The following is a 21,615-nucleotide window of genomic DNA, read 5'->3' as shown; positions in this document are numbered from 1 at the left end:
TCCATGGGGTCTCGAAGAGTTGGACATGACTGAGTGACTTCCCTTTCACTTTTCACTTTCATGCACTGGAGAAGGAAATGGCAACCCACTCCAGTGTCCTTGACTGGAGAATCCCAGGGACGGGGGAGCCTGGTGGGCTGCCGTCTATGGGGTCGCACAGAGTCGGACACGACTGAAGCGACTTAGCAGCAGCAGCAGATACAAAATAGAGAACTAATAAAAACTTACTCCATAGCACAGGGAGCTTACTCGATACTCTGTGATGACCTATGTGGGAAAAGAGTCTAAAAAAGAATGGGTCTATGTATATGTATAACTGGTTCACTTTGCTGTATACCTGAAATTAATACAACACTGTAAATCAACTATACCCCCAAAAAATTAATTTAAAAAAGAGGAAAGCTTTGACATAGTGTTCAACATGGATAAACCTTGAGGACATTGTGCTGAGGAGATAATCAAGTCACAAAAGGACAAATACTACATGATTCCACTTGCATGAGGTACTTAGACTAGCCGTCCAGGCAGAAAGAGGTTGCCACAGGCTGGGGGGTGGGGGAAGGGCGATTTATTGTTTAACACCAGTAAACCGCACACTGAAGAATGGTTATGATGCTGAATTCTGTATGGGGTGGGTTTAACCACAATAAAGAGAATTAAAATTAAAAAATAAACATATCACATGTCAGACTTGGTAAAATAAATCATGCAACATTGCACCTTACATAGGCAAAAGGTAATTTCAGCTTATGCATCAAGGTTCCAGAGACAAGGCTGTAATGTAATGTGTACACAAGACGAAGCTTTAACACAGAACTGAACATAAGGCGCCGACTCTCCTTGTTCAGAAATCACCAAAGCCTCCCCATCATTTAGGAAATAATATCCAAATCGGCATAGCATTCAAGGTTGCCATGATACGTGGTTATGTCTGCAGGTGTGGAGTCTGTCGTATGGATTATGAACATTACTATAATCTTAACGGACACATTAACATACGTGCTCTGAGCTACAGAGCCAGCCCCTGCCGTAGGATATTTTAGATCTGTCCCGGTATTCCGTCATGATGAATCACACGGCAGAAGTGTCCTCTTGTGAGTATGACTTTAACAATATATATGGATTTTTTCTTTTTATTGAAGCACAGTTGATTTATAATGTTGCGCTAGTTTCAGGTGGATAGCAAAAAGATTTAGTTACACAGACATATAAATATATGCATTCTTTTTCTGTATTCTCTTCCATTATAGATTATTACAAGATATTGAATATAGTTCCCTGTGCTATTTTTGCTGGGTATCTATTTTATGTATAGTAGTGTTTATGTTTTAATCCCAAACTTGCAAATTTATCCCCCCCCCCCACCAATTCTATTTGGAATTCATTAGGAATCCGAGGGTTTTAAGCTGGGGAGGGACATAACCAAATTTGCTTTATCACATGACTGGCGATACTGTGGAGGGAGAAGGCTGCTGGGACGTTGTGATCTTGGCAAGAATTCTGAGGCTTCCTTGGAGGTGGTGGAGAGGGGAGGAGGAGATGGTGATGAAGAGAGGGAGGCAGAAATACGCTGGGAAGATGTGCAGGAATCGTACCTGCCCAGGGGCAGGGGTATAGGACGTTGACTGCAGCTGGCCGGCCCGGGCCGGGGCAACACAGCCTCAAGTTCCGGGGTCTTAGGTCAGAGTTGCTGAGGCCAGGCGGTGCTGAGCTGAGGCCTCCAGTGGGATGGAGCGTGTGGCCATCTCCTTCAACACGGCTTGGGGCGAGTGGGAAGAGGAAAGGAGAAAGGTAGCGTGTGTTTCTGGAGGGAGATTTTTGGTTTCATTCTTCAGCTGAGACTGAAGAATTTTGGAGGAATCTAAAATACGATACAAGTGAACTCATTTACAAAACAGAAACAGACTCACAGAGGTAGAAAACACACTGATGGTTACCAAAGGGGAAAGGCGTCGGGGAGAGGGGTAAATAATTTGGGATTACAAACTACTGTATGGAAAAGAGAGGTACTACAGGGTCTTGCTGTATTCCACATTCTATAATAAACCATAGGACTTCGCTGGTGGCTCAGACGGTAAAGCGTCTGTCTACAATGTGGGAGACCCAGGTTTGAGCCCTGGGTTGGGAAGATCCCCTGGAGAAGGAAATGGCAACCCACTCCAGTACTATTGCCTGGAAGATCCCGTGAACAGAGGAGCCTGGTAGGCTACAGTCTATGGGGTCGCAAAGAGTTAGACACGACTGAGCGACTTCATTTTCACTTTTCTTTCACATAAGAAACCATAATGGAAAAGAATATGATAAAAGAATACACACACACACACACAGACACAGAGACACAGGCACGGACACAGAGACACAGGCACAGACACACAGACACACACACACACACACACACACACACACACACACGTAGCCACAGGGAAGCCCCTGGAGAAGGAAATGGCAATGCATTCCAGTGTTCTTGCCTGGAAAACTCCGTGGACAGAGGAGCCTGGTGGGCTATAGTCCATGGGGTTGCAGAGTCGGACATGACTGAGCGACTAACACTACCGTGAAGGCCATATTTATATATGTATAGACCTCCCTGTGGCTCAGTGGTAAAGAATCCACACGCCAATGCAGGAGACCCGGGTTTGATCCCTGAGTTGAGAAGATCCCCTGGAGAAGGAAATGGCAACGCGCTCTAGTATCCTTGACTGAGAAATCCCATGGACAGAGGAACCTGGTGGGCTACAGTCCACGGGATCACAGAAGAGCTGGACGTGATTTAGTAACTAAACAACAATATATACATGCACACACATACATGCGTGTAACTGAATCACTTTCCTATACTCCTGAAACTGATGCTATATTGTAAATCAAATGTTCTTCAACTAAAAAATAAAAAAGCAAAGTTTGGATGTGGTTAAAAGTGTTGAAGAGGGCAAAAGTTGAGATTGAAGAGGACCAGGGGGACCCTTGATGGCGCACAAGCTCTGAAGAGACGGGACAGTGGATTCTCAAGGCCTCTGTGCAACTTAACTTGGAGAAGAAGCTTTGCTTTTGCTAATTAACTGATTGATTAATTCTTCTCTCCTTTTGTAAAATGAATATTTATTGAGAACCCACTTTGTGTCTGTCCTTGTACTAGGAGCTGAGAATATACCGGCAAGTGAGGGAAACATGATTTTATCCTCAGAGGGCTTAGAGTCTAGGGGAGAAGCAGGCATCGGTTGTGGATTCATAGAAGTCGATGTGTGCTTACAAAGCAAGCTGAGTGCTCTGAAGGAAAAGGACGCTCCTGCAAGAGCTTGCAGATCAGAAACAGTTTTCAGCGCTGTGTCTGGAGAGACACACGAGCAGGTCACGTGAACAGGATCTAAAGGACAGGACCAGGGAAAGTCCACGCTGTGCAGATGGAAGGACAGGGGTGAAGGACCCGTGGTGCGGGAGAGGATTTGATTCAGGTGGAGGAGGGAAGCTCACACGGCTCGTCTGGCCAGGATGCACAGAGACCAGTGGGGGTGGACCACAGCAAGTTCTTCTGATGCTCTGTCCTAAGGGCAGTGGAAAGTGCTGCCTTCTGTATGAAGGGATTTCAAAGAGCAGCCCTTGGAAAGTGTAGCCAAAGCCGCGTGTGTCCAGGACGTCGCTGGTAGACTGAGCCCTGGGGTCAGATGATGACTGAGGCTCCTGAATCATCCTGCTATTGGGAATTCTTGGGTTTGTAATGCCCGAGCCTGTGCAAGGAAGTTCCAGACTTCGGAGGAGCCAGGCATTTACAGAGGGCTGTGTGGCTTAGCCAGCTTGTTATCTACTGCCAGCCGCTTAGACCTGGGCGAGAGAGAAGTCGTGATGGGTCGGAACCAGCACACTTCAGTACCTGTAACTTCACAGACTGTGGGGCTGGGCTCTTGATCAGGGTCACATGGTGCACAGGGGGCTTGCTGGGCAGACCTGATTCTGAGTCAGGTCTCAGGGTAGCAAGACTTGCAAGACTTGATGGAATTTCAAAAATACACAGAAACTTTCTTAAGAGAACCATATGAGACAACGATGCTAGAGAGAGGAAGCTTAAAATCTCTGCAGGGCCAGAGTCGCTCTGCACCCCGCCTCCAGCAGATAGCTTCCAGACCACGGGATTGGTGTGTTTGAAGCAGTGGAGAGGGAGCTCAATTCTTCTGCTTGGGCTTTAAATGACTTTCCATCCTTATGTCTACTGTACTGCACTTTTATTTCCTTTATAAAAAGTTTTATTGCATGTTTCGTATGGCATGTCTATGCCAAGTTTGAGAAAAGGACATATGCAAATTTGATGGTTATATAAGCACAGCCAAATACAGTCAAATAGCCAAATAATAGTACTCTGCAATAATCACAGTAACAGCATTTCTTTTTGTTTTAAACTTAAATTCTTTTTTTTCATTTTGAAAAATTTTTTATGGAAATACAGTTGATTTGAAGTATTGCATTGCTTTCAGGTATGCAGCAAAGTGATTCAATTATATATGTGTGTGTGTGTGTGTATATATACTTTTTAAGATTCTCTTCCATTACAGGTTATTACGAGATACTAAGTAGAGCTCTCTGTGCTATACGGTAGATCCTTATCAGTTATCTGTTTTATATACAATAATGTATCTGTTAATCCCAAACTCCTAATTTATTCTTGCCCACTTCCCCTTTGGTAACCATAGTTTATTTTCTATGTCTGTGAGTCTATTTCTGTTTTATAAATAAGTTCATTTGTATCATCCTTTTTAAATTTCATATATAAGCAGTATCGTGCCGTATTTCTCTGTGTGACTTACTTCATTCAGTATGATAATCTCGAGGTCCATCCATGTTGCTGCAAAATGGCGTTCCTTCTTTCTCTTTTATGGCTGATATATTCCATTAAAAGGAAAGAAACCGCGTCTTCTTTATCCACTCCTCTGTCAGTGGGCGCTTAGATTGCCTTCCTGTCTTGGCTATTGTGAACAGTGTTGCCATGAACTTTGGGATGCGTCTGTCTTCTCGAATTGTAACACTAGTAGTATTTGGAACACGCTGGCTAAAAGCTCGAAATGCTTTGGGTCTGACAAGCCTGGTCTGAATCCTGGCTGGGTCGCCAGGTACCCGGTGGGGGACCTTAGCTATGGCTTTCTCAGCTGCCGCAGCAGGGCTAAGAGCAACATAACTTTCTAACAGTTGTAATAATTCAATGGGATGTTGTATGGAAAACACAGACCAGGCACCAGCCCGTGTGAAATCTCAATAGCCATCAGCCGTTCTTCTTATGCTTATTACAATTAATAATCACATTGCCAATAGTCAGTGGCTGAGTTAGGCTCAAGGAGGAGCCTGGACAGTGTCGGAAAATGCTGTGTGACTACTCAGTCCTCCCTATCTCGGCCCAGCTGCAGTCTGGTCCTGCCCTGATCTTTCTCTTTCTCTGTGAATTCTCAGAGGCCAGGCTCCTGCTTGGACCAGAAGGATTGTTTGCCTGCAGTTTCCCATCTGCAGTCTCCAAACTTATGGCCCAAATGCTGGGCATGTGAAGGGGCCGAAAAGGGATGTGAATACACGGAGAAGCTTAACCCAGCCCTGGGACTAAGCAGCTAACTGGGTTCAGAATGAGGCCTATCCAGCCTCTTAGGCTCAGGATAAGATCACAGTCAGAGGGGGGCAGTTTAAAGAGTTATTCTTCAGTTTTGGGGAAAGGTCATTAGATATTCAGAAGGATGCTGAGCACGAGGTGAGGTCCCATGAGGAGCAGGTACTCTGGAGTCTGATTAGAGGTTTATAAACTAGAACTGAAAGACTCACAGCCAAGTGCTTTCAGAATAAGCTGACACACCTTTGTCTTTTGGCAGAGAAGGCAGCATCATGATCAAGCTTGCAGACAGCAGACCACTGTTGTATACATTAGTCGTATTTTCACTGGGCCTTGAAGGCTAATTCCTGAAATTTGATGGCTCATGATTAATCAATTTATCAATATTTATTGAATGTCCTATTTTAGCTCAACGCCCATTCAGCGCTATGCTGGGAAAGAAAAGAAATATGAGATGTGGTTGTTTGATCTACTGGCAAAATCCATGTTCACTGATTAGTTTTGCTCCCTCCCTGCCTCCTCCCTATGCATTTTGCAATCATCAGAAACCCACCCTTTACTTACTCATAAAAATTAACTTATTTCTAAAACAGAAAGAGACTCACAGACATAGAAAACCAATTTATGGTTACCCAAAAGGAAAGCAGGGAGGAATAATTTAGGAGTTTGGGATTAACATATATACATTACTCCATATAGACCAGATAATCAGCGAGGACCTACTGTATAGCGCAGGAAACTATACTCAGTATGTTGTAATAACCTGCAAGGGAAAATAATCTGGAAAAGATATGTATGTATACATATACACATGATAAAGTAAGTCAAGTCGCTTAGTCGTGCCCGACTCTTGGTGACCCCGTGGACTACAGTCTACCAGCTTCTCCATCCATGGGATTCTCCAGGCAAGAGTACTGGAGTGCAGGCAGGAGTACTGGAGTGGGGTGCCATTGCCTTCTCCGAATACATATAATACATATATATAAAGACGTGTGTATGTGTATATCACTTCAGTTCAATTGCTCAGTCGTGTCCTACTCTTTGTGACTCCATGGACTGCAACACGCCAGGCCTCCCTGTCCATCACCAACTCCCAGAGCTTGCTGAAACTCATGTCCATCGAGCCAATGGTGCCACCCAACCATCTCATCCTCTTTCGGCCCCTTCTCCTGCTGCCTTCAGTCCTTCCCGGCATCAGGGTCTTTTCCACTGGGTTGGTTCACATCCGCATATGTATGTATGTGAATATATGCACTGTGCTTAGTCACTCAGTCATGTCCAATTCTTTGCGACTCCGTGGACTGCAGCCCGCCAGGCTCCTCTGTCCATGGGATTCTCCAGGCAAGAGCACTGGAGTGGGTTGCCACGCTCTCCTCGTGTGAATATATATATGTGTGTGTGTGTGTGTGTGTGTAACTGGATCACTGTGCTGTACACCTGCAACTAACATAATATTATAAAGTCAACTATGACTTAAATAAAAATGCTTTTCTTCTATACTCAGAAAAACCACAAGCAGGAAAAAAAGAAAAACATCTTTTTTTCACTGGCAGAATTAACACAGAAGAGAATGGAAATAAGTATGTTCATTACAATCTGTAGTTCTTTCTTGGGAGAAAGGAGAGATTCTAGGGACATTTCCTGATTTTTTTTTTTTAAATAGTAATATACATTATTGAAGATTATATATCTGGCAAATAAGAATATAAAACTGGAAAGGTTTCTGTTTATCTTCCAGATCCATAGTCGGCTCTTCTCATCCCCGAGAGATCACTCTGCCTGGGAAAGAAAGGAGAGTCTTTCAAATGCAGGTAAAGAACTCGCCCCTGACCGGGTGGCACTCCCTCCAAGCCTCTGTTTGTTCTCTCTCGCCTTTATTTTTATTAATAATGAAATGTGCTTTCGAGCCCAGTCTCCCTGCCAACATAAAATGAGAGCTCAGTGACTCCGACAAGACTTGAAGCTGATTTGAATTTCCAAACACACAGGCTTTTAGGCTGGCAGTCTCTGAAAAAAACAAACAATGCAGAAGAAATATCGGTTGCCTTAGGTAGTGCCTTCAGAAGCCGAGATTACCCCAGATCACTGAGCGTGCGAGGGGGTTAGGCCAGCGTGGAGCACGGTTCCGGCAAGAATGAATAATGGGACAAATAGGGAATCTTCTCAGAACTGGAGAGGGTGCCGTTTAAATGTAGGCACAGTATCTGTGCGCTCATAAATCACTCTTTTATGGAGCGTCAATTCATAGGCACTCAACTGTGGAAACACTAGGTGGGATGATGCCAGTCCCTAACTTTGTTAAGTTTGTTAATGTAAATGGCACGTAAATAAGATTTCTTGCTCCCTTTCACAAGAGAAGTCACGTGGGTATAAGTCAAATTTCCAATGGTCTTGTAATAAGACTGCTGGGTTAATAGAATATTTCAATTCAGAGACTCTAGCAAGAATAAATTTTTAGAGAATTGTTTGTCATGTGGCAAATTTAATTTTTAATCTCCACTTGAATTTTAGGTGGTAAGTGTGGCTGATAAGTTGGTATAAATATGTCTGTGTATGTGATCACACACATTTGTAGCTTCTCTTTTCATTATCCCTCACCGCCTTCCTGTATCAAAGGTATCAGAATCTGAAATCCTTTCCTTAACTGACACAGTCAACCCAAGACAAAAATATTATTTGAAAGGAGCTTTCCTAGTTAATCCTCCTGGAGCCCCCAAAGCATGGCTTATAAGCTTATTCTTTAGTAGTGGCAGCTATTTAGTTTGGATCCTTCAAAAACCTAGCCCCCAAATTGCCTGTAGTAAGAATGTGAATCCTCGGATAGAAGCTTCTACTGGGGTGGATGGCAGGCTCGGGAGGCATGCTGGCTTCCAGCACGCCACGGGGAGTTTGGGAGTCGCCACGTTTCTGTGGGGCACTCAGAGGTGGCTGGGAGAACCCAGGTGGCCTTTCACATGTGTCCGTCTGCTTTCCCTGAGGACTAGGTCACCTAAAGGGGGATTCCCAGGGGGCACTAGTGTGAAGAATCTGTCTTCCAACGCAGGAGACATGAGAGACTCAAGTTTGATCCCTGGATCAGGAAGATCCCCTGGAGGAGGGCATGGCAACCCACTCCAGTATTCTTGGTTGGAGGAGCCCATGGACAGAGGAGCCTCGAGGGCTACAGTCCAGAGTTGCAAAGAGTCGGACGCGACTGAAGCAACTGAGGACGGCATGGCAAGTCGCCTAAAACACACGTGCTCCTGCTCTGCTGACAAGCATAGCCTGCTCACGAGGCGATTAGCAGTTTAATGGCTTAGAAGCAGGTGCAAGTTGGCCCTGAGGCCGGAGGTGAATAGTCCAGGCTGTGGAGAACGTGCCCAAACAAGCCTGGATGAGGAGAGAGACGCATGTCTCCTGGATTTCTTTGTTTCCTCTTAGATCTATCTATATTTTCAAAGTTCTCATTCTGGAAGAATACATTAGAGGCAGTCTTAAAACTTGGGTATTCAGGCAGAAGGTGAGGAGCTGCTGAATAATCACTCATGACACTTGTTCAGAGGGGGGTCTTACAGGAGGGGAGAGAGATTTGACTCACCTCCAAGTATAAGGAAAAGTGGGAATTTACAGCCAAGGAGAAGGGAGGGGGTCAGTGGATGGAAGATCTCTTAGGAGGAAATGTCAGGAGTAGGGAGGATTTTGGCTAAAGTGACTTGACAGGTGGGGGAAGAGGAATTTGATCAGTTATCAAGGGCGGGGGATGTTCTCTAAATTCACCCAGCTGGATTCTTGCTAAAATTGCACTAAGTAGGCCAAGGACAGAACTCAGGAGCATGGCCTAGTCAGGAGTTCTCAGAGGGGAGCTCAGAGGAGACCAGCTCAGGTCAAGGCGAGTCTCTGCTGGAGTCAGTGCCCATGTGAGTACCGAATGCAGTTGGGAGCTGACTCTCTGAGGGGACACTCATGCCCTCTGCATCTTCCCACAAGGTCGTTTCCATCTGTTAAAGAGAAACTGCACTGGACACCGGTTGAAAGTGGTAAGATGGATCTTATGTGAGTTACTGCAGCAGGGGAGAGGGACGCCCAGGTGGCTCAGCGGAGAAGAATCCGCCTGCCAGTGCAGGAGACACGGGAGAGGCAGTAACTGGATCTGACTCTCGCAGCCTGTGTCTTTGAGTTAAATCCTCAGGCTCGAGCCTGAGCTGGTCATCTCAGGTCAGATGTTAGAAACCTGGCTTCTGGGCATCCAGCCTTCTGGGTGCCTGGCTCACGGGGGGCAGGTCTCCCAGAAGGAGTCCATAGGCCAAGCTGATGTCCCAAAGACATAAGTAGGCCCATGGAATCTCAGGGTTGAGAGGGGTCATTGAGGTCGTTTTGTCCAACTTCTTCCTGATGTCTGACAACTGAAACCCTTCCCACTCCTTCCCACGCGGGAGTGAGAAAGTCTCTGAAGAGCAGGGCCAGCACACAGTGAGCCCCAAGGCCAGGAGACTCACTCTACTTAAAGGTAGCTTTAGACTTGCTTGGGCCTCCCAGGTGGCGCTAGTGGTAAAGACCCCGCCTGCCAGTGCAGGAGACATAAGAGTCAAGAGTTTGATCCCTGGGTCAGGAAGATCCCCTGGAGGAGGGCATGGCAACCCACTCCAGTATTCTTGCCTGGAGAATCCCATGGACAGAGCAGCCGGGCAGGCTACAGTCCATGGGGTCGCAGAGAGCCGGGCCCGACTGAAGTGGCTTAGCATGTGTGCACACACGACTTGCTCCTGCAGCTGGAATTGTTAGAAAGCCTTACGACTTTCTAACCAAAACAAACCAAAACAAACAACCTTCCTTCTTTATTTTTAGTCTGTAAGGAGCTGGAATACATGTTCTGATCTGTGTTCTTGGAAAGCAACTGCATCGTGCTGTTCCTAGAAGAAGATGGTACAGGTTTGGGCCAGGGCAGGGGCAGAGGATGTTGGGAACCACTGGAGCACTGAGGAATAGCGGAGTTTATAGGCAGCTGGATAAGGGAGGAGTTAAAGATGTCTCTGGGCATATAGGGCTCCCGTCAGTAGGGTAGGAAATTCAGGAGTCAAGGGCTGGTATTGGTGGGCGGACCCTGGATTTGTGGGGTCTAGATCCTCTGCTTGTGAGAGACCATCTCTGCCCGATGTCCGGGAAGCAGCTGGAATTTTGGTTTTGTGATCAAGAGGCAGGTCAGGGTCATTGGTCTTGATGTGATCATTATTTACAAGTGAGTCGTATGAGAATCCAGGAGAATAGCTGGGACGAGTGCAGGAGAAAGGGGAAAGTGGGAAGAGGAGGGCCTTCGAATCCGAAGAGACCCCCAAAGGTGGAGCGGGAAGAGGTGCTGACCCGGGAACCCATGCCTGCTGTCAGGCGTTGTTTTTAACTGGAAGTCCATTGCCAGTGTTGACTTTGCTCTCAGTCCACCCTTTATTTTTGAAAAAGCTGTTCCACTTCCTCGGGTCTCAGAGAACTGTGGTTTAGGATTCCCCCATGTCCACGGGGCGGCTCTAAAACTCGGGGGTGTGGGTGTTCCCCTCTCTTATGGAAGCTGGATCGAATGGGCTTCAGAGGGCTCGTGCAGGAAGCCTGAAGTGAACGTCGTCACGTTCATTTTTGTTCCTTCATCTGCACAGTGCAGCTCTTCACTGTTTCGGCCCCTGGAAATACCAGGACTGGGAAGGGCAGGGGCCGATTTCTTACAGTAAAGTTGTCGTCTTGGCAAGGCCTTGTGAATATCTGTTTTCAAAATCAGTAGAAGGTAGGAAGTCCCTTTTAAATTTCCATTTTGTGTGATATAAAAAGATTCCATTTCCTGGTTCTCCATCACCATGCCACCTGTCTGTCTATGAGACTGCTTTCTCTGAGGATATAGAAAAGATGGAGAGAATCAGGTGCCCACTTAAACCTTTTCAGGAAAAATCAGTTATAGGAAATGTATGTGAAGGGAACTGATGAAGGTCACTGGGAAATTTTCATTATTAATTCACTTGGCTTAGGAAGGAAGGTGGGACGGCATGAAATTTTCTCCCTCCTGATCAATTAAGCCCGACCTTTAAAACTGGCAGTGTTTAAAGGGTGGGTCTTTGATGGATGAGTGGAATGAAGTGATTATATTTCCACTTAAAACTTGAGGGTTATTGTTCCTTTATTCCAGCTTTTGTAAGAGCAGTGATTTTTTTTTTCCTTCATAATCATAGTTTCAATTTTAGTTCATAGCATGAAACGGTTTCCCCCATAAAACATACCCTTTACCACACTTTGAGGAGAGGTTCTCCTATTACACCTTAAAGACCACCCCGGATCGGATGTGAGCTGTTTCTTTCCCATCTTGTGATTTGTGATGCAGTTTCTCTATGAACATAGAAGGGACACCACATTTTTATTGATTTATTTTAATCAAAGAGTAGTTGATTTTAGGGTTTCCCTGGTAGCTCTGGTGTGTTGGTTTCTGCTGTATAGCAAAGTGATAGTTTTATAAACATACGTGCATATATATGTGTGTACACATACCACATATTCATTTTCATATTAGTTTCCATTATGATTTATTACAGGATGTTGAACATAGGTCCTTGTTGTTTATTTATTTTATGTATAGTAGTCTGTATCTACTAATCCCAAACTGCTTTTTAAAGATTTCCTTTTTAATTTTTATTGAAGAAAAATTGTGAAATATAGTTGATTTACAGTGTTGCATTAGTTTCAGAGGTATAGTGAAGTGACTCAGTTATACATATATATACATATTTACAGTCTTCTTTTACATTCTCTTCCATTATAGGTTATTACAAGATACTGAGCAGAGTTCCTCATGCTATACTACACACCTCCCTACATAAGTAGGTCCTTGCCAGATTTTTATTTTATATGCAAGATTGTGTATCTGTTCATCTCAAACTCCTAATTTATTCCTCCCCTCTTCCCCTCCGGCAACCATAAATTTGTTTTCTACGTCTGCAGATCTGTTTATTTCATAAATAAGTTCATTTGTGCTCAGTTGCTTCCGTCGTGTCTGACTCTTTGTGACCCCAGGGACTGTAGCCCTCCAGGCTTCTCTGAGTTGCCATGCCCTCCTCCAGGGGATCTTACCTGGAGATCCTCACGTCTCCCGCGTTGGGAGGCAGGTTCTTTGGGACGCCAAATTTATCTCCTGAAAAACCTGTGTTTTTTTTTTTTCCTTTTGTTTGCTTGTTTTACTTAGGGCTCTAATGGTTGGGGTAGGGCTTCCCTGGTGGCTCAGAGTTTAGAGCGTCTGCCTGCAATGCAGAGACCCAGGTTCAATCCCTGGGTCGGGAAGATCCCCTGAAGAAGGAAATGGCAACCCACTTTAGTACTCTTGCCTGGAGAATCCCATAGAGGGAGCAGCCTGGTAGGCCACAGTCCATGGGGTTGCAAAGAGTCGGACACGACTGAGTGACTTCACTCACTCACTCAATGGTTGGAGTAGAAAGATATGGATAATTTTTTTACAGAGCTGTTTTAATTACACTGCCCCTATCTGCCTTATTGTAGATCCCTCCCTGCCCATGGGGAGGATCCCTCTGTGCAGCAGTGTGTGTAAGAGCATCTTTAACCAAAGTAATCACCCTCCCTGACCTCGGAGAGCCAAGTATAAATTCCTTGGCCTGGCATTTGGTGCTGTTTGCCCTCCGACTCTAGTTCACCCTCCTAGATTTTTCTACAGTTGGGTAGCCTTGCAGCACCTGTGTCCAACACTTGCTTATATCTCTCACTGGCCATGGAGAGACTCTCCTGAAACTGACTTCTGTGAGTTTCTGTTGAGAAAATCCTTACCATTTCAGACCAGTTCCCTGAATCAACCTGCCCCACCCCCAGTCTCCCAAAGGCATTTTGTTCTGCCATCATAGTCTTTCCAGTGTTTCCTTGTTTCCTTTGTAGATTTGTGCTTTTTTCTTTTTCCCCTTCAAGACTGTGGGCTCAGAGAGCGGGGACCTTGCCCCCCTCATCCATGTTCCCACGTTCAGGGACAGGCTCTCGAACGTGGGCCAGTTGTTCACTAGGTCGAGCGGCGTTGTTTGTACCAAGGAGCCCCACAGGGAGCCGACTGCATCCAGGGATCCCACTTGCCCCTCTCGGAAGCCTGCAGAGCAGGCTGGGAATCGGGTCATATGACAGCCATGGCAGAGAAAGCATCTGTCTTCGGATTTTTCCGAGATTCTTGCAAGAGCTTCATGTGGCAGGCAACTGTCTTGGAACTCAGCTACCTTTGTTGAGGGGGACAGCCTTCTGCCTGAGTGGCTCCTTTCTGCTTTTCCCCATTCAGCCTCCACACTGTTCTGCAAGAGTTGCTGTGGTTGTTTTGTCGCTGAGTCATGTCGGACTCTTTGCAATCCCATGGACTGTGGCCGGTTAGGTTCCTCTGCAAGAGGGAGGTGGGAAACAGCAGCACAACCCCTGATCCCCAGAGAAGAAAGGACATTTATTCCTGCTTTCTGAGCAAGATATAAAGAGACGCGTTTGGGTCTGTTGTACCAACTTGTGTAGGACATTATTGGAAAGAAAATAGACCAAGTTGCTTTTGTCACAGGGGTATGTGATGGTTCCTGTTTGTTCTCTGATGAATAACCATTACTCTCACATCTCCTCAGTTCTGCTTAGAGGCTGCCTGGGTCTTGACCCTCATTTTGCTGCAATCACCCATAAATAGTACAATACGCAACTTTTCCACCCTGTATGAGTTTCTGCCTCTAGCTTCATCTTTGCCCATCACCTGGTGCATAATCTAATTTTAAAAATAATTGGCAAAATAATGTTCTAAGCAAAGAACTCAGCGGAAGATTTCCCATTATTGTAGCTTTGTGTCAGAGAGAACTGCATCCAGCCAGGTGTAACTGCCTCCTCTCAGAGGCATGGACGCTCAGTTACTGCCTGTTGTGTACTGAGGAACCAAAGAATCTCATCGAGATCTGACGCTAGGGTGGACATGACAAGGGCAGTCCCTGAGGGCCACTGTGTCTCATTTTTAGAGAGGTTGAATGAGGCGAGCTACCCTTACTTTAAACTCATTTCCCCCAAACATACATATGAGCCCTCTGGTGACATTCCTGATTCTCTAAGCTCAGAATAGCTGTCCCAGTCTCAGAAATGGTGCCACAGCCCATCTGACTGGCCAGGCTGGAACTCCTGTGGTCTTCCTGCGTCTCTCACACTCCCACGTCCAATCCATGGCCACTTCCCTGAGATTCACCTCCTAGTCAGCTTTGGGGTCATCTCTCTTCTTTCCGTCACTGCTGCCGTGTTGGTGGGACTACTGCACTAGCCCATGCTGTCTGTCTAGTCTGCACCTACAGACAGAGTGAGCTGTTGAGGCCCTGTCACCGCCCACCTGAAACCTTTCCCTGCCTTTCAGTTGCTCTTGTAATAAAGAAAGTTCTTGGTTTCTTTTATCAGTATCTTATAATTTGCAGAGTACAGATCTTTTGCCTCCTTAGGTAGGTTTATTCCTTGTTTTTTTTTATTCTTTTTGATGCAATGGTATGATGAAAGGGACTGTTTCCTGCATTTCTCCTTCTGATCTTTCATTGTTAGTGTGTAGAAATGCAGCAGGTTTCTGTGTACTAATTTTGTATCCTGCAACTTTACCGAAGTTCTTGATGCACTCTAGTAGGTTTTTGGTAGCCTCTTTAGGATTGTCTATATATAGTATCATGTCATCTGCAAACAGTGACAGTTTTACTTATTCTTTCCCAATTAGGATTTTATTTCTTCTTCATCTCTGCCTGCAATGGCTAGGACTTCCAAAACTATCTTGAAGTAAAGGAGCGGGAGTGGGTGTTCTTGTCTTTTTCCTGATCTCAGAGGAAATGCTTTCACCTTTTCGCCATTGAATATGATGTTTGCTGTGGGTTTGTCATTTATGGGCTTTGTTATGTTGAAGTATGACCCCTCTATGGGCTTCCTAGGTGGCACAGTGGTAAAGAATTCACCTGCCATTGCAGGAGACGCAAGAGATTTGGCTTTGATCCCTGTGTCGGGAAGATCCCCTGGAGTAGGAAATGGCAACCCACCCCAGTATTCTTGCCTGGAGAATTCCATGGACACAGGAGCCTGGTGGGCTACGGCCTATGAGGCCACAAGGAGTTGGGCACGATGGAGTGACTGAGCACACAGCCACATGCATGGCCCCTAGGTGTCCACTTTCTAGAGAGTTTTTTTTAAAATCATGAATGGATGTTGAATTTTATATTAAAAAAAAAGAAACAACCCAGAAAGTTCTTGCTGTGGTCTGAAAGGGTCTGAGAGCACTGGTCCCTGGGCTCCACCACCTCCTCACCCTCTTTCTGCTGCACCCTTGCTCTCCATGAGTCTCCTGCTGTGGGATCCGTGTAGGAGCTGATCCCTCTTCTTGAGCGTCAGCACTCATTTCCTCCTCCTTGAGTGACCTTGACTCAGTCTATAGATCCTATGGGACCCGTGTGTCCCAGAGAAACCATCCCTGATCTCAAGACCAACCCCATCTCAGGCATCGGAGTCCTCCTTCCTCTCCTTTGCCGCTTTCGTCACAATCGTATCATATTCATCTGTATTTGATGAATATCTGTGCTCTCATCCAGACTGTAAGCTACCCAAGAGCTTAGGTTTTGCTTGCTAGCCGCCATGCCAAGCCCTGGTGCTCTGTAAACACTTGTTGCAGGGATGAGCTGGCTGGTTGCAGGAAGGAGAGCCTGGGGGATCCGTTGGGAGGCACATACATCATCGTGGCTGACATCCAAAGGACTCTGAGGTCACACTCTGAGACACTGCGTCCAGGTCCCTTCCTGCTCTCTCTTCCTCCCCGCTTGGACTTGATCCCACCCTCTCTCCGCCCCCATCTCCTCGATCTGCTACCTCTGACATCATCACCGTCTCTCCTCCTGGGGTTGCCTGGCCCCAGAGCCGTGAGCCACAGCCGATGCCGAGGTCTGCGTTGGGCTCACATTTTGGTATGATTTCAGGCTGCTTTAAATTAGCGAGGTTTATTGATTTCTACTTCCTTATTGTTGGTTGTATATCAAGAGCCCCCTCCCCGTCCCTGCCCAAAAGAAAAATAGCATTTTTAAATAATTGTCAGAAATGACACACTGCTTTCAAGGATTGTATATTATAGGGAAAAGACTGCAAATAGAAGGCCTTTCCCCCAAACTCTTCTGGGTCCTGCTGTATGGAATGCTGCTTGTTTTGATGAAATATTGCTAATAAGACATGGAGAGAATAGCTTGGTTAAAAGCTAAAGTGGTAAATTTTTTTTTTGGAGTAGCTTTCGCACCCAACTGGCCAAGTAAATAAAAGATTTTGAAAAGAAAAAAAAACATCTAAACAAAGGCAACGTCAATCGAAAGTGACATATGGAATTAAATGTGATTTTGACGCTTATTGTGTTTTTACTATCACACGTGAGTCAGTGTCCAGCTTTCTGGCGCAAGAGGAATTTTTTCTCTGGTAGCTGTCGTGTGACAGAGAATGTAAGCTCTCTGAGGTGAGGCAGAGAGTCTAAGGATCTGAAGGACGCACCTTTCAAACCAAGCAAAACTGTCTACCCTCATCGCTTATTTTATATCTTGGTAAAAATACCAGTGCTGGCCGTAAGCTGATTCTTGCAAAGCATCAGCTTGTGAACAAATAGCCTGAACTGCTTCCTTCTCTCTCTCTGGGTGGGGTCACTGGCTGATGGCGTGCCCTGAGCTCAGGGGGTGAAAGGCAGGAGTCAGGGAGGACCTTTCTGGCTGAGAGAGAGCTTGTCATGAGCACTGTCGTGAGGAAGGAAAAATCTTTCCAGCTTTTGAGGGGTGCAGACCCCCATCTCCTGGGGCAAACCGTACTCCTGTGTTCACTCAGGAGGCAGGTACGATCCACTCCTCCTTCAAAAGAGCCATTGTTCTTTGAAGGGCCTTGGCTTCAGGTCACCTGCCTGCCTTGGCACCTGAGCAGCCCCTCTGTTTCTAAAAGCTTCCGGAACATTCTCCCCTTGGGCTGGTATCTGACAATGCCACCGTCTCACCTCTGTGCTGAGGGCAGAGCTCCTGAATCATATTTGTAGGGCTTCAGCTGTGAAGTCTCTGTTTTTCATGAACTACCTTAACCACAGAGGGCTGGGTTGCATTTAAGCGGGGTCTGTGAATTGTTTTTTGTTTTTTTTTTTCCCAACGGAGCTCTTTCTGAAAATGGAATCTTATGGGAAGCTGCCAATTTGTCAAACATAGAAGCAGAGGTGCTCTGGCTGAAAGGGGCCAGTGAGCACTCAGGCCCAGGTGGGCCCTCTTCCCTGAGATATTCCAGAAGCCTGCTGGCATGTTGGAGGATGATTCAAAAGCTATCGTCCTCAAAACTTGGAGGAGAGCGCAATTTGAATAGAAATTGATTGCTTCCTCTTTGAATGTTGAGACATCACGCAGTTAACCCGGAGCCCCGTGGAATGAACAGGTTATCCCGGCGGGCAGTCCGTTTTAACCTAGAGACGTCCCTGCTTCCTCATTGATCTGCTCTCAGTTCCTAAATCCCTCTTTATTTTATGGTTCTCACGATTGTGATTATCTTAGCGCCTGTGGGCTGGAGCTGCTGCTCTGGGTTCTCCTGGGTGGAGGGCTGCGCTTCTGGCATCCCACAAAGGGAGAGGAGGTGGAAATGTGCTCTGGGTTTTAACTGGAAGATGGGACGCGGCAAGAGTCCATAATAGGACGGCGCTTTTCAAATTCCCTTCCCTTTCCGATATTAAATAGCTTGCCTTTAATGACCCTCGGCTCAGAGTTTCTTTTAGATCCTTCCCACCGGCCCTGGCAGGCCTCCAGCTACTTACTCAACTCCAAATGTGGCTTTCTCTAATGCGTGGTGTGTGCTTAAGTTTGATTTGTTCTTTTTATGGGCCCGAGGAGCCGGCGATGAGAGCAACAAAACATTGAGACAGGCATCCTGGGAGGATGGCCGAGCCCATTCCTGGGTAGCTTTGAGAGCAGGTCACACGGGGTGGGGTGGGGGGTGGCACCCGGGGGAAGGGACTCCACTTGACCAGGTGGGGAACGTGGTTTCTGAGCTGAGGTGCCCTGTTGTTGTTCAGTCACTAAGTCATACCTGACAGACTGCAGCTGGCCTGCCCTTCACTATGTCCCTGCCTGCTCAAACTCATGTCCATTGAGTCAGTGATGCCATCCAACCATCTCATCCTCTATTGTCCCCTTCTCCTGCCTTCAATCTTCCACAGCATCAAAGTCTTCTCTGATGAGTCGGCTCTTTGAGTTAGGTAGCCAAAGTATTGGAGCTTCAGCTTCAGCTTCAGTCCTTCCAGTGAATATTCAGGGTTGATTTCCTTTAGGTTTGACTGGTTTGATCTCCTTGTTTTCCAAGGGACTCTCAAAAATCTTTTCTGGCTCCACAATTCAAAAGCATCTCTGCTCAGCCTTCCTTATAGCCCAACCCTCAACTTACTACCAGAGGTGTCCTGAAAGTGAGTTAAAACTGGGATCAAAGGATAATGTCCCTGCCTTTGGAGTCAAGATTGGAATCTGTGTTCTGGGGTGAAATTAGGAGGCTTAGAATATCCCAGCTATTCCACTGCTCATCCCTGGCCCTATGATGAGTGAGTGAGCCCAGCTTCACAGCTGGTAAAGTGAGAATGGTTGGGCCTCTTACACTGTTGCTGTGAGGAGCAGTTAGAATAGACATTAAACACCAATCCTAAATGTTAAATTTTTAAATTTTATTGTGGTAAAAACACCGTGAGATCTACCGCGCAAACAAATGTTTTAAGTGTGCAATGCATTGCTGCTGACTGTTGATACAGAGTTGTTAAGGAGACCTCTAGGGCTTATTCATCTGGCTTACCGGAAATTTTATGCCTGTTGATTAGTAATGCCCCACCTCCCCACCTCCCAGTCCGCGGCTGTCACCCCTTCCGTCTCTGATTCTATGAATTTGACCATTTTAGATACTTTACATAAATGGACTCATGCAGCATGTGTCTTTCTGTGACTGGCTTATCACTTAGCATAGTGATCTCAAGTGTCTTCCATGTTGTCATAACTGCAGGATTTCTTTCTTTCTTTAGGGCTGAATAATATTCCGTTGTATGTACAGACCACCTTTTACTTTATCCATTCATCTGTTGATGGATGTTTAGTTTCCTTATATTTGCTCTTGTGAATTATGCTGCAATGAACATAGCAACACTGGTATCTCTTTAGGGATCTTGATTTCACTTCTTTGGATCATACCCAGAAGTGAGATTCAGCAACCTTAGGTGGTTCTATTTTTAATTTTTTGCGGAACCGCCATACTGTTTTCATAGTGGCTGTAACATTTTGCATTCTCAGTAACAGTGTACAAGATTTCCAGTTTCTCCACATTCTTGTCAATGCTTTGTTGTATTTTGCTTTTTTTTTTTTTTTTTTCATAAGGGCCATCCTAACAGATGTGAGTTGATACCTCACTGCAGTTTTGGTTTGTATTCCTCTGATGACTATGATTGATCCTGATCATTGATTCTTGTTAACATTCAGGATATCTCTCCCCCTACCCGAAGCAGAGGCTTATAGGTGAGTTTCCTTTTCTGAAACATTATGCTTTTGAGTTGTGTGTAGGGGGAAGGAGAGACATGGTGAGTTTAGATGGGGCATGTGGACAGAAGGACTGCCTGTGGCCTGCGATCTGTGGGCTCACTCTGCATCTGCCCCACCAGGAAATTGGGCACATTCTGTGGGTCACCGAGCTCAGCCTATCCCCATGCCTACCTTCCTTTTTAGCCCTGCAGCTTTGTTGCATCCTGTCCCAGGGTGGGTCAGACCTGTGCCCTGCCCTGGGCTTCCTAAGCACTTCAGTGGATGTCTGGTGACCCCCTTGCACCATGAGCTGTCCCGGGACACTGCCATGCCCTGCCCAATGATGCTCCTGGCCCTGGAATGTCCTACACCCTCTCTTCACACCATTTCTTGCCTGTTAGCAAAATTCCTGCCTCATGGGTCTCTGGGAAATCAGTAGAGAGATGATGGAAGCTGCTCGCGGAGCCTGGACGCCACACCCTTGCAGACGGGATGAAGGCAAGTGGGTGGCGGAGGGTGGGGCCAACATCTGGATGGTGGCAGGAGACCCCAGAGTCAGATGGGCTCTGAGTAGATCCAGAAGTCCCGCTGTGTCAGAGGGCTCAGAGGGGGGTAAGAGATAAACAGCAGCCATGGAATTAAGGTGTCTGTTGCCATGGTAATGCCGAAAAACTCACCATCCCCAAGACTCAGTGGCTTGTGGAATAAGAAGAATTTCTTTCACTCTCGAGCCTCAGGTCGGCAACTTTGGCTGATGATTCTAGTCTCTTCTGGGCCTGCTTGTGTGTTTGGGCCTGGCAGTTTGTCAGCTGGGGTGACAGCTCTGCTCAAGTAGGCCACCTGGGGTGAAAGCCAGGGGCAAGAGCAGAAACAGAAGTGCAGAAACATGTCTTCAAGCCAAAGCAATTCAGACGACAGAACTCAGAATCAGACGTGGAAAAACAGACTCCCCTCTTGATGAAAGGAGCAACAAAGCCCAGGGAAAAGGGTGGAGGACAGGCGAGTGGAGAATTGGAGGTTTAACACCATCCTTCTACCAAATCGGTGCCAAGTGGTCTGCTGGGCATTTGCAGGGTCTGTGTGTTTTTCACAACGACTCCAAGAGGAAGGTACACATATGCCCATTTGATAGATAAGAATATTGAGCTTCAGAAAAGATCCATAACTTATGGGGTTGCTGAGCTGCCATCCCTAGAATGATGAGGGCCATGTTTTCTACCCTGAGTTCTGGGATGGGGGCGAATGCCATGGGGCCTGTAGGCACATTGGTATCTGTACCTGGCAGGCACTGAAAGCTCATAGATGCCAGCTGCCCTCGGGCCTGAAACCACCCAAGCCTCGGGGCCACATGTGTCTCCATGCCACTGCAGCCCCAGTGCCTGGCAAAGTGAAGAGGACCCGATAAATAGCTGTTCACTGACTGCATGATAACACCCAGGGTCTTGGAAAGGCAACACTTCATTGTCAGGCAGATGTGGGTCTGAGTCTGATTCGTTATTTATTAGTTACAGAGTC

General features: G+C 46.3%; 1 protein-coding gene across 1 annotated transcript in view; it reads left to right on the top strand.

Moving 5' to 3' along the window:
* C23H10orf90 (chromosome 23 C10orf90 homolog) overlaps positions 1-21,615 on the top strand; it is a 242,833-nt gene that overhangs the window by 26,002 nt on the left and 195,216 nt on the right. The window contains exon 2 of the mRNA XM_052661154.1: positions 7,320-7,392. Coding sequence (XP_052517114.1) covers positions 7,320-7,392 — 73 coding nt within the window. The remainder of the gene's footprint in view (positions 1-7,319; positions 7,393-21,615) is intronic.

The sequence above is a fragment of the Budorcas taxicolor genome, chromosome 23 (assembly GCF_023091745.1).
Source record: "Budorcas taxicolor isolate Tak-1 chromosome 23, Takin1.1, whole genome shotgun sequence".
Classification (NCBI taxonomy): Eukaryota; Metazoa; Chordata; class Mammalia; order Artiodactyla; family Bovidae; genus Budorcas; species Budorcas taxicolor.
Note: the sequence above shows the minus strand (reverse complement) of the source record. Positions and strands in the feature narration are given on the sequence as shown.